The sequence below is a fragment of the Myotis nattereri genome (assembly GCF_964212035.1).
Source record: "Myotis nattereri genome assembly, chromosome: 13".
NCBI classification, from domain to species: Eukaryota; Metazoa; Chordata; class Mammalia; order Chiroptera; family Vespertilionidae; genus Myotis; species Myotis nattereri.
The window spans coordinates 52,416,080-52,429,204 of record NC_138088.1 but is presented as its reverse complement, the minus strand read 5'-3'; the positions used below and the strand labels follow the sequence as shown (position 1 = coordinate 52,429,204).

The window sequence follows — 13,125 nt, the reverse complement described above, 5'->3', positions numbered from 1 at the left end:
AGCATAATAAATCAGCTTCCTAGTCCGTCACCATTCAGTGCTGTTATAATGATCGTTAGTGTCGCGCCAGCCCTTTTGTCTGGAGGGCAGGGCGCCTCACCTGGCCACCCAGGTAAGGAAGAAACTAGGTGCGGTGCCTGCTAACCGGCCTCAGAGGTGTGCTCCTCTCCCCTCATTCCGCCTTGCTCTTCAAGACGGTTCCTTGTAAACTGGAGAGCAGCTCCCACGGCCGCCCCTGTGGGCCTCAGGACTGACCACCGTCTGTTCTCCCTCCACAGCGCCACCTAGCCCCAGAAGTGTTTCGGGAAATCTTCGGCATGTCCATACAGGAGTTTGACAAGTTACCTCTTTGGAGACGCAACGACATGAAGAAAAGAGCAAAACTCTTCTAAGTCCCACGCAAGACTCTTCTGAAGTCCCACATGTAGACAAGCAGTTAGAAAGAGGACGGCCGATGCCGGTGACGCATAGGGTGTGGTATTAAGCTTTGAACTGGACTGGAGAATTTGCAAACTACTGCCCCCTCAGCAACAACCAAAAGGGGGAAATATGATTAAAACACCCACGAGCCAAATCCTGGGCCGACCCTCAGCAACACTTGCCAAGAAGCCACAGGGTAGAGATCTCTATGTTCCCACACTCGGCAGCAGCGTTCACATGTGACCTTTCACCTCACCTTGTGCACACAACAGGGGCCCCTTTCCTGGTTTCCCTTTCGCTGTTGTCCGACCCTAGTGCTCACTGTCTGGGTAAGAGCCAGCAAGTGCCCTTAGGATGCCGCATGGAGCAAGCAGCTGTCGTCATGCCCAGTCTGCGTATGTTTATGGTGTAGCATGTGGCTAAGAAGCAAGAGCCTGGGGGGCGTGTCCACGTGGTAGCAGCCGTTTGCACACCCCTTCGCCCCGGCCTCAGGCAGCTCTGCTCCTGTGGGGTGGAACCCCGAGTGGGAACCCAGTGGCTACTTGAGTGGGCTGAGTAGTAGCCGGAGCCATTTTTAACAAGCTCCTTATTCTCCACTGTCACCCAGGCCCTGGTTTGCAAATTACTCAGCTTTTTCTTTTCTTTTTCTTAATTTTAAGGGAAAAGGAATGACAGGAAAAGCTCCATCACTTGCTTTCTGCTTCAGATAGTGTGATTCATGCGCGTCCCCCGTTGGCAAAGAAAGGAAAGGGGAAAATCGCCTCTAGATTGGCACAGGTGCATGCTGTCCGGTGATTCTTGCCCAGGGAACATAGCACTCTTGGGGGAAAAAAAGTCCTGTGCCCTCCCGATGCCAGGTCCCACCCTCCGCTCTGCACCTGGCATCCGCTGGATTGAATCTCGCCCTGGCTGGTTCTGGTTGTTTCCTAGGTCTCCCAGTAGTCGGCTAAGGAAAGGCATGGTTTTCTGTTTGAAGTCTCTGCAACTCCAAGGTCGATGGCCTGACACTGATTTCCCGTGGCCTTTTAGCTCTTCTCCTTGCTCGGCACTGTTGACCCATGTGTGTGCACACACCCACACGCACGGGCCTTCTAACTTATTTTACAAACGGCTCTGCGGGGGTGGACCTGAGCAGGTCTGTTCCGTGGTCTGGAGCCAGACTGCAGTGTGTGGTCTTGCCCCTTGGTGTATCTCAGTTGCCTCTTGCTTCATTGGCTATTTCTGCTGCCGCCTCTTCTCTCCACCCTTGCCTGCCATTGGCAGCCTGTGTGTCCTAGTCCTGGCTTTGCTCTGGCAAAGTGTGGGGCGGGGACCACAGTGTATTCCCAGCATTTCCCTGCCACCCGGCAATAACAAGGCTCCCAGCGCTGGGCTGGTGGAGAGAGTGTTTGTCATTGTGGGGTCGACAAAGGACCCTCCGTGTTTTCATCGCTTAATGAGTGTTGCCCCGTGCACATGCAGATCAAATATCCACGGAAGAGAAGCCGCAGTGACAGTTAAAGACCTGAGCCCAGAACCTGTTCCCACTCACTCAGCGTTGCTTTTCTTGTCTCTTTGGAATTTGGTTCTGTGTCCACCTTGGGAGACAGCAGCGCTTCTTTCCATGTCCAGTGTGTGAGCAGATGTAAACTGCACCCGGTAGATAGGCATCGCCCCCAAATGCAGCAGCCTCCTGTTCGCAAGCAGAGCCGTGCTGTGCTCTGGAGAGAGCGGGCATCGAACCCTAACGCAGAGCGGGCTCCCCAGCTCCCCTCCCCGCAAAAGGCTCCGGCCGGAGGGCTGGCCGATAGGCAGCCTGCTTCTCCTGACTGCCAACCCCGGTGAAGGGCTCCCACACACCGTCTGCTGTGTGAAACGGGTCCGTGTTCTCTGCCTGAACCCGCCCGCACTGCACATACACCCGTCCCCGGTTAACACAGTCACACGAGCAGGGATGGCTCGCTTCGGGGTAACACAAGGGCTACGCCTTTGCGCGTTGGGCTTCCTTACAATTCTTTCAGCGCTGAGCATATGGGGGAAAGAGGCCTCGATGGCACCGGGAACGGCAGTGCTTCCTTTAAAGATTCTTCCAGAAAAGCCAGGCTGCCAGGCAGGCCCCGTGTGATGCATGATGAGGCGTAAAGGGTTGGATACCCTTGCCCCGCCAGCTCTGCCTCTGCGTTGTGGTTGGGTTAGTGATGAGATGTTCGGGTTAAAGCTCCTTGCGTGACTGAGGAGAAACGGCCGTTCTCTGTCTGCAACCTGGGACGGAGGAGGGTGTGACGGACAATAAGATGCACAAACAAAAGAAACCACGTTTCTCTGTTCTGCCCTCCGGCCGCTCTGCCCGCTCCACCGTCTGCGGTTCCCCAGCTGAGCCGAGCAGCAGCGCTTTGCAGCCCTCACCCTCGCAGTCACATGTCCATCAACTCCACTCAGAGACGTTCTTGGCTGGAAACGTTTATAAAACCGTCACCTAATTTCTTTATACTTGGAAGCAAACACCTTTTTCTAAAGAATTGCTTCTCAGATGATTATATAAAATATACATGCTTTTGCTAGTTTACAAAATTCAAATTCACTTTGGACTAAATAGGTCTTTCTAAAAACTCTTTTACGCAAACTTGGTGTTAGCAGTCCTCCTGTGTGCTGAAGGGGCGGGGGGAACACCCCCCCCCCCCCCCGCCCCAAGGCTGTGGGCCCACAGGGCTTCCTCTCTGACGTCATGAATGAGGGTGGGAGGACCTGACCTCTGTCCCCAGCCCTCTGTCCTCTGAGGCAGGCCCGTTTTTACAAATCACTCTTTTGTATTTCTGGCCACTGTTGGATCAGTACTTCCTAAGCCAGCCTGGATTTCAGCTGCTTTTTCAAATTATTTTCCTTTGACACACCAAGTGTTGGTCAGAATGCCCTAAAACTCACCCCTTAGTGGTCCTGTTCGGAGACCATTCTACCCGGAAAGAGATTCCTTTGCACGTGAGATTTGCAGCGACGCCCCGGCTTCGTGATGATGTACAGGAAGGGAACTGCCCGACTGTGTCCCAGTGAAAAGGAGGAGGAACTTGCACTTGGGCGCTGAAGAGAAAAATCACTCCTCTCATTTGCCGCCCAGGAAACTGGGGGGAGATGGTGACCGATCCGCTTTGCATAGGGATTTTTGTGTTTTTACTGGGCAAGTTTAATTCATGGCCAGCTCAGAAAAATGGGGGAGGTGAGTAGTTTAGGCTGCAAGAAGCTTGTTAAACGATATTTGTGGACACAGCAAAATTAAAGAACCCTAAAACTCTGATGCTTCCCTTCACTGGATGGAGGATGTCATCGTCAAGTGAAATTCTCCCCAAAGTGTCTCCGAGTCCCTTTCTGAGCCTGCCCGCCAGAGGTGGGAGGAGGTGGGCCTGGGACGCCGACATCCGAAAGGCTCTGAGCCGCTCCGTCCGCATCGGCCTGTGTCTTCGCCCTGCGGAGGAGACCGATGTCCTGGGGGGGTTATGTAACGAATGTGTGTGTTCTCTGTGAGTTGCGGGCAGTCCTGCATCTAAGTTCTCCCAGTTCTTTTCCATTTCGGTGGGCTTGATGGGATTGTTTTCGAGTGTTGGAAGGCCTGCTGTTCTCCCCGCCCGCCCTCCCCCTTTCTGAGCTAAGGAAGCTACCATTTGGAAGAAGTGCTGTGTCAAAGATGTGCTGTGTCCCCCGTGAAAGCGAGTGGCTGTCCGTCTGCACCCCGGGTGCCGCGTGCTGGTCTGCAGAGGTGGCCGGCGGCCCCCGGGGCTGCGCCTACAGCTCTGACCTTCCCCTGACCTTCCCCTGACCTTCCCCTCGCTCCTGTTGCAACAGCACTCGCCCCTCCCCCCTCCGCGCTGGCCCCCGCGTCTCTGTTGTATTCACGACCCGGTGAATAAAGTGCGTGCTTTATTCGTAGACGCCTCCACGCGTGTGTGCCTTCCTGTCCCCCTGCTCCCTCCAGAGATGGGTCCCATCCGTAAAAGCACCAGCCCGACTCCCAATAACCAAAATGAAGTCAGAATCCAGCCCAGGCCTTAGGCGTGCATTTCCATTGTGTGGGAAGGCGGGCTGGAGTGGGAAGGGCAACAAAAAAGCCCTGGAAGCCTGGCCAGTGTTGCTCCGTGGCTAGAGCGTCAGCCCGTGCAAGGAGGGGCGGTGGGTTCGATTCCATGGGACAGCCCAGGGCTGTTTGTCCAGTTATTCCGACCATCGTGACTAAGTCGACTGGAGGAAAACAAGTTTTCATCGTGCTGCTGACCTGCCTGGTGTTTGCCTTTGTGACAATCTCGTCTTTTGGACAAGGCTGGGGGCTTGGGGAGGTTTGGGGACAGGAGCTTCTGGGCTGCCCTGAGTGCGGGCCATTTTACTAAGAAACCAGCAGGCAGTGGGAGAAAAAGACCCTTAAGATCTTGGACCTCCCCTGCATGATCAAATTTGAGGTGAAGGAAACCTACAGTTTGATGTATTTGATCTTCACCGCCAAGACTTGGGGCTGGCCAGAAAATACAAGGGTCTGTGTAGACTGGCCATGGCCTCTGCTCCTAGCTGTTCTGCCGCATCTATCAAGCCTGCTGTCTTGGTCCCTTTGGGCTGCTGGAGCGGAAGCCCATGGGCGGTGGCTTGAACAGCACACCTATGTTCCTTACTGTTCCGAGGCTGGGAAGTCCACAGCCAAGGTGCGGCAGGCCAGGTGCCTGGGGAGGGCCTGCTGGTTGTAGATGCTGCCTTATCTGTCCTCACATGGGCAGCCACGAGGAAGTAAGCTCTCCCATGTCTCTTCCTATAATGCGGGGGCTTGGGGTCCTTTTTTCTGCCCAGGGCCAATTGGATATCTATAACATCATTCGAGGGCCACACAAGATTATCAACTTAAGTCTTAGCCTGCTATATTTGGTCAAACTTTTCTTTTTTAATATTTTTATTGATGTCAGAGAGGGAGAGATAGAAACATCAATGATGAGAGAATTATTGATCGGTTGCTTCCTGCACACCCCACACTGGGGATGGAGCCCGTAACCCAGGCACGTGCCCTGACCGGGAATCAAACCGTGACCTGGTTCATAGGTTGACGCTCAACCATTGAGCCTCACCAACTGGGCTTTAGTCAAAAATTTAACTCCCCCCTAATGCCTTGGCAGAGCCAGACCAAATGATTTCGTAGGCCTCATACAGCCTGGACATTCCCCACCCCTGCTAAGGGTACCAATTCCATCCTCTGGGCTCTATCTCTCATGATCTAACTGCCTTCCAAAGGTCCCACCTCCCAATCCCTTCCTATTGGGGGTTCGAGATTTAACATGAATGGGGGGCACACAAACACGCAGTCCATAACCCCTGTCCAGGGGCCAGTTGCACTAGCATTCGGTAGACCCTCCCCCACAGCTGGAAGCAGGTTCTTATCAAGACAGTTGGACAGTTAGTTCACTGCTGTAGAAAACAGGTCAGGAAACCCCTCCTGGAGGCCCGTGCCCCACTAGCTTCCGCCTCCAGCCACACCAGCGTCACCACTAGGGTCCACAGTGACCACAGCCATGGTTTATCTTCAGTCCTTCTCTGGTGCTCTCCGTGGCATTTGCCACGATTGGTCACCATCGCACTGAAACTCGACTCCCTGCCTCACTCGGTGGTTAGCCCTCCCACACTCTCTGCAAAGCTCACAAAACTATGTTGGGAGCCCATGGCCCCTCATGACTGACCTTTGCCCGCCCACTGCTCAGCGTCCCTCCCAGAACGCCCCGCCTTTGAATCTTGCTCTCCAGCACCTCCAACCCACTGAGCATGCCCTGACGGCACCATGCCCTCCCCCTCTGCAGCCGGGCCTATGGCATTTCGTCTGTACAGTGTCCAAGGCTTCAAGGAGGTTGAGCGCGGAGAGGATCCGGCCCCAGGGCAACAGGCAAGGGTAACATCACTGTTAGGAATCAGTGGTCCACAGCTCCTTGGCGTTCCCATGTGAATTTCCCATAGGCTCCCTCACCCTGAATCAAAGGCAAGCTGAGACACACCCTCTCTATGAGCCTGTCTTGATGGGCCCAACCCGGCCTGCCCAGTAAATTCTTTGCGTGCCTGAAGTTGAACATCACCTTGGACACTTGCAAGTGTTGCCCAGTACTGCTAGCTCTTCGTGTGTTCCTGCTCCCCGGTTGACGTGTAGTGAGATCTCAGTATTGAGTGCCAGGCCTTGTGCTAACCGTTTCCCACGTGATAGGTCATGGTAGCTCCACTCTACAGGGGAGGAGACCAAAGCTCGGGGCTAGAAAAACATGCCTGATGGCTCAGCCAGTAAGCCCAGAGCTGGGATCGCCCAGGTCGATCCCACTTCCAACCCCACGCCCTTTTTCTCTGCATCCCATCGCCTGTGGCCTTCCAAAGGCAAGGGCTGTCTGTGTCCCCCACATTCTGAACCTCTCACGTGCACTGCACAACGTAGGTTCTCTGGGGGAGACTGGCTGGGTCCCTTCAGTCTGGCTCTGAGCCCCATCAAGACCACCAAGGCGTGGTGATGAACAACAGCGGGGGGTACTCCCTAGCTGTGTGTCTTAAGGCCCCTTATTTAGCCTCTCTAGGCCTCAGTTTGTTTAACTGCAAAATGGACAAAGTAATAACGTCCACCAGAACATTGTTGCCCAATTACCATAGTATGAACAGTGCAGGACACAGCACAAAGCAATCGCTCAAGAAACTTTAGTGATTTTTATTCAGAGTAAATAACTATTTAGACTTGAAGAACCCCACCAGCTCTGGGAGCCTCAGTTTCCTCATCGGCAAGCTAGGAGGGGATGCCTACTCCGGCCATCTCATTGGGTGGTGAGGCCACATGAAGTCAGGTACAGCGCTCAGACACAGGTGAGTGTTACATTAACAGATGGTGTTGGGTCAAGAGGCTTTCTTGGTATTATTTTTAGAAGTTTAATAATTTGTTAACTTTAATTTTTGTGCTGGGCTTCCCCCCACCACCTAGTCTTTATATGAACACTCCAACACAAAATAAACTCACAACCTCTTTTATACGCTTCAAGAATAGCCCTCTCTTTGTCCAATAATGGTTTGAGATTAAGATCCCCTTGACAATATGCTAATAGGTAGTAATAGTAACAGAAATCACGTGGCTGTTGAGTGCAGGCTATAGCGTCATCAGACTGCCCGGGTTTGAGTCTGACTCAAAGCCAGCCGAGGCAGCAGAGCTGAGCTGCCAGTCCCGATAGTGTTGGGGGACATGCCGTAGGCTCCACAAAGCCACCCGTCCCACCCAGTCCCTCCTGCCCAGGGCTGGCAGGGGGCCCCTCCTCCCCACAGAGCCAAACAGCTTGCCCCGCCCGCCCGCCCACCCGCCGGGTGTGTCCCCGGCCCTCCTGGCCCTGCTGGACCAGGCCCATTGTTGGCCGGAAAGCCCTGGAAAGGGTGGGGACTCGGTGCTGGCAGCTTTGAGAAAGCCCCGGGTGGTCCAAAGCCTAGTGCCCACAGCTTCCGGGCGACACAACCCCCACCTTGAGGACCTGTTCTCCCCACCCCCAAATTCCCTTCTCCCCACATCAGGCCAGGACTCTGATCAAACCTGCCCCTTGGCTCCCACGGAGCTGGGTTGTCCCAGAGAGAGGGCTGAAGCAGGTCAGGGCTCTGGGCCGGGGTGTAATGTGAGCACGTTTATTTTACTTTCCAATCTCAACTGGATGAAAATGCTCTCCAGGGCCTGCCATTGTGCCCAGCACAATAGTGGCCCCGGGAGAGGTTTCTCTGTATTTATTTGCACTGTCCCCCTGCTGCTGCCTCTAACGCAGCCCTTCCCTGCAGATACACAGAAAAGTTGGCTTGGGAAACCCTCCCTCCAGGACAGAGGCTCTTTCTACCTTCCCTTCGCATGACTTACTTGGCCTCCCAGCACATCCTGAAGGGCCTGGAGGCAGGCAGAGCCTCTCTGCTTGGGGCCCCAGCGCTTGGGAATCGGCCCCGGATCCAGGGTCCAGGAGTCCAGATGCTGAGAGAGTGGATGGCAGCGGTGATGGCAGCAGCTCACATTGTCTGAGGACCTCAGGGACGTCTGGTGCTGGGCGAAGACTTTGTGTAGATTATTTTATTGGCTCTGCGAAGGGTAAGCCCAGGACTAGGAGAGGCCCACTGAAAAGCAAGTGGGCTCTAGCTGGTTTGGCTCAGTGGCTAGAGCAGCGATGGCGAACCTTTTGAGCTCGGCGTGTCAGCATTTTGAAAAACCCTCACTTAACTCTGGTGCCGTGTCACATATAGAAATTTTTTGATATTTGCAACCATAGTAAAACAAAGATGTATATTTTGATATTTATTTTATATATTTAAATGCCATTTAACAAAGAAACATCAACCAAAAAAAATGAGTTCGCGTGTCACCTCTGATTCGCGTGTCATAGGTTCGCCATCACTGGGCTAGAGCATCAGCTTGCAGACTGAAGGGTCCCGGATTCCATTCCAGTCAAGGGCATGTACCTCGGTTGTAGGCTTGATCCCCGGCCCTGGTCTGGGCATGCAGGAGGCAACCAATTGATGTGTCTCTTTCACTATTGATGTTTCTATCTCTCTCTCATAAATATATATATATATATATATTTTTTTTTTTCCAAGCAAGCAGAATTCTTGCCCTTCCCACCAAGCCCCAAAGCCACATTCCTGTTAATGTCACAGCTCCCTGGAGTCTCCATGTTAAAACCCGTTTTTGTATCGATTTGCCAAAACATTCACCTTTTCAAAGACAAATACCAGCCTTTCTCAGCAAAGTGGAGCCCGGCCGGGGGTGGCGTTTTGTTCTAAACTGGACCGAAGCTGGTCCAGGAAGCGGGTTCCTTCATTCCTGCACAGTCTCGGCTGTGTGCTTCTGAGGGAAAAGTTAGGCCTTGTGGATGGCAGTTACACTCCCGTCAGACAGGAGTGAGACTCAACTGACTACCCTGTGTTTTGTTTTGTTTTTTAAAATAGAAGCAGTATCCCTGTCCTCCACAAAAATACAAGACATTTCAGACAATTCAGAGTCAATGGCTAGTATTTATTCATCATTATTTTAATCAGCCGGCTGCCAGTGAATGTGACACTTTCACAAGCATCGCCTGGGGTCCCCACCAGCAGCCAGTTAAGTGTTGTCCCGGGTACACAGATGGGAGGTGGTCTGACTGGTCCAGGCGTGGGGAGTTGGGGGAGGAGCCGAGATGTGGCCCCAGGTGGAAGGGCTAAGCTCGCACTTCTGTCCACGAGAAGATTCTGATTTGCTAGGTCTGGGGCGGGACCTGGGAAGCTGTATCTTAACATTTAAAAGCTTCCAGGTGATTCTGATGATCAGCCAAGTTTGGGAACCGGTGCCCCATGCTGCATGGTCTCCGTTCAAGAGTGGAGTTGGTCCGTGACTAACCAAGAGTCCACTACCAGGCTTTATCACTCACTGTCGCCCTAATTCATGGGACCAGAAATCAAGGCCCAGGACGTCTGCCCTTACAGAGGCCTCCAGCCTTCAGAGGCCTCCCTAGGGAATCACTGGCATCTTCGCTCAGCACAGCAGGGCGTCCAGCCCTCTGAACAGATTCCATCAGAATCTGCTCAGATGTCACCTCATTTGCAAGGAGATGAGGGAAAGTGTCTCCACTGAAAGAAAGAAGCAGATGAGGGGAGCACAGTTGCTTGAAGGAAAACAGAGAAGTAAAGAATTATTGGCCTGATTGATTCTGGAATTTCAGCAAAGCCCTTCTGGGGAATGCTTCTCCTTGGGTTGCAGCTGCAGTGGGTGGAGGATGGAGGCGTGGAGGGCGGTGCCAAGGATCGCTGGTGAGTTTCTGGGTTGTGCCACAGGACAGGAGGTAGGACCTGCAGTGTTCTTCGAAGGAAGAGCAGATTAGGGCACAGAGGTCAGGAGGTCAACGTGACAACAGGAGTTAAACCAGAGGGAGCAGCACCTGACTGAGGGCATTACCGTGCAGGGGCCTCACCAGGAATGAATATGTGCAGCCACACAAAAACTTGTGAGTGTTCAGAGCAGCATTATTCATAACAGACCAGACACGGAAACGGCTCAAACATCCATCGGTTGAATCGATACATAAAACGTGATATACCCATACAATGGATAGTAGTTGGCAATAGAAAGTAATGAAGTACTGACACATGCTACAACACGTCAGACCTTGAAAATATCACACTCTGTGGAAGAAGCCAGGCACACGAAGACCATTCGAATAGGATGGTTTTGGGGAATATTATATAACTAGAGGCCTAGTGCACCAAATTCGTGCACAGGAGGGGGGGCGGGGGTGTCCCTCAGCCCAGCCTGCACCCTCTCACAATGCACAATCCGGGACCCCTCAGGGGATGTTTGACTGCTGGTTTAGGCTGGATCCCACAGGGATCCCTGCGGATCGTGTCTAAACCAGCAGTTGGACATCCCTCTCGCAATCAGGGATTGTTGGCTCCTAACTCCTCTCCTGCCTGCCTGATTGCCCCTAACCACTTCTGCCTTGGCCCCCACCACCGAGGCTTTGTCCGGGAGATCGTCCAGAAGGATGTCGGGAAGGTTGTTTGGCTGTCCAGTCTAATTAGCATATTATGCTTTTATCATTATAGATTCTTTAACTATGACATTTCTAGAATAGGCACATCTATATAGTCAGAAAATAGATTAGTGGCTACCTAAGGCTAGGAGAATGAGGTGACTACTGATGGGTATGAGGCTTCCTTTTCAGAGAGGAAACGGCTTCCTCAGGGTGAGGAAGATGTTCTAAAATGCATTGTGGTGACGGCTGCACAACTCTGTTACAATATTAAAATCATTAAATTGTACTCCACCTGTTCCTCTAATCCCCAAGTCTTGGAGCACTCAGTCAATGCCAGATATTATGCTAAGATTTCTGTGTGTTTCACTCTTCAGCCTCCTTACAACGTGCTTGAGAATTTGGTGTTATCAACCCATTTTTCAGATGAAGAATCACACCAGTGTCACAGAGATCATAAAGGACGGAGCGCGGCTTCTAACCAGACTCTCCAACTCTTCAGCCTGGAGGACAGCTCGAATCAAGACATGACCGGCTGGGGGAAACCTTTCTCACAGCTTCCCAAGCTTCCCCACTTTTCCAACCCCCTGGAGGAGGCCCACCTGGTGGCTAGGCCATCGATGGGTTCTGGGTCACACTTTGGCCTTCCCAGTTGTGGTCTGAATCCAGCGACAGTTGTGTGAGGTTAGGCGACGAACCCGGCCCAAGCCCTCAGGTCGATGGGCAGATCAAAGAACAGGTCCACAAGTCAGACATACTCGCAAGGTCATTCTCCGACCAGTCCACGTCGCCACATCTGTATGTGCGAACAGGTTACTGTTTCTCCGAGGAGAGAGGAAACGGCTCCTCAAACGTATTCACTTCAAAAAGATCCTTGTTCCTTGCCATCTAGGACCTGCCAGTCCTTGGCTCCAAACCCTACACCCCACTCCCTTCTGCTCTGGGACCATCTGTAAGCATTGCTTGAATTACACTAAAAATTCCCATCGAGTGGCAGAACGAGCTCCCCAAGCAGCGTATGATTGTAGTGGCCCCGTTTCAAACGTCCTGCCCTGCTAGAGGTTCCTCTGTAAGGATTCCCATTTGCATTCTCTCAGTTGTGTCTGCCAGAGAAAATTGTGGCTACCTGAGGCCGGTCCAAACGGAAGCCGGGAGGCTGCATAGCAATGATCCTCTCTCCTCCTCCCATCTTTGTCCTTTGCCCTCCTCCTCCCCTTGAATAGTTTGATCTTGAAAGGAAAACAAGCACAGCCCTGTGAGCCAGCAGGAGCGAGGAGAGCTCACTGTCACCGTGTTTAGAATACTCAGCCCCATCATGACCCCAGAGGATCTCACCTGGAAGATTTTGTTCCAGAATTTACCAGTGAGAAATTTTCTAGACATTTCACTGTGGGCCCCATCGGATGTCAAAAGGATGCGTGGCCATCAGCAGAGAAGGGAAAGAGCATTTCCTTGGCTAACTGGGGAAAGGCAGCTTTTTTATTTTATTTAATATATATATACACACATACATATTTGATTTCAGAAAGGAAGGGAGAGGAAGAGAGAGATAGAAACATCAATGATGAGAGAGAATTGATTGGCTGCCTCCTGCACGCCCCCTACTGGGTATAGAGCCTGCAACCCGAGCATGTGCCCTTGATGAGAATCGAATCTGGGACCCTTCAGTCCGAAGGCCGATGCTGTATCCACTGAGCCAAACCAGCTAGGGCAAGAGCAGCTTCTTTAATACTTGGCTTCTCCTTTTGTGGTCCTGGACCAGCGCCATCAGCATCGCCTGGGAGCTTGTCAGAAACGCAGAATCTCTGGTCCCACCCAAGACCTTCTGATTCAGAATCTGCTTGTTGACAAGATCCCCGGGTGAGTCCCACGCACGTTATTATTTACGAAGCATGGCTCAGTAGACGAGGCTCTACTGCCAATAGCAATGGAGTTTCCCATTTCCCCTTTGAGGCTGTACGTTTTTTAATGGCTTTGTGCAATTTATTATCCCACAAAGCACCTGGCACCGTGCTGAGCATCAGACACAGAGAGGTGGAGGGTGGAGACCAGAGTGGGTAGGTGGTTGAAATCATAGCACCAGCTCCAGGCCTAGGCACCAAGTAGAACCCTTCTGCATGTCGTAATTGCCAGAAGGGCTAACCGGGAGCCCTGATTCCTGTGCCATGGGGGGCAGGCATGAGTGAGTTCCGTCACCTTGAGGGCAGGTCTGCCATCTTGACAA

General features: G+C 52.6%; 1 protein-coding gene across 6 annotated transcripts in view; it reads left to right on the top strand.

Annotated features, from left to right (window-relative positions):
* The window catches only part of ABLIM1 (actin binding LIM protein 1), a 239,380-nt gene extending 235,059 nt beyond the window's left edge, over positions 1-4,321 (top strand). For all 6 annotated transcript variants that reach the window (XM_081104375.1, XM_081104373.1, XM_081104376.1 and 3 more), the window contains one exon: positions 279-4,321. In XM_081104375.1, coding sequence (XP_080960501.1) covers positions 279-392 — 114 coding nt within the window. In that variant the 3' untranslated portion in view covers positions 393-4,321. The remainder of the gene's footprint in view (positions 1-278) is intronic.
* Positions 4,322-13,125: the final 8,804 nt, after the last annotated feature.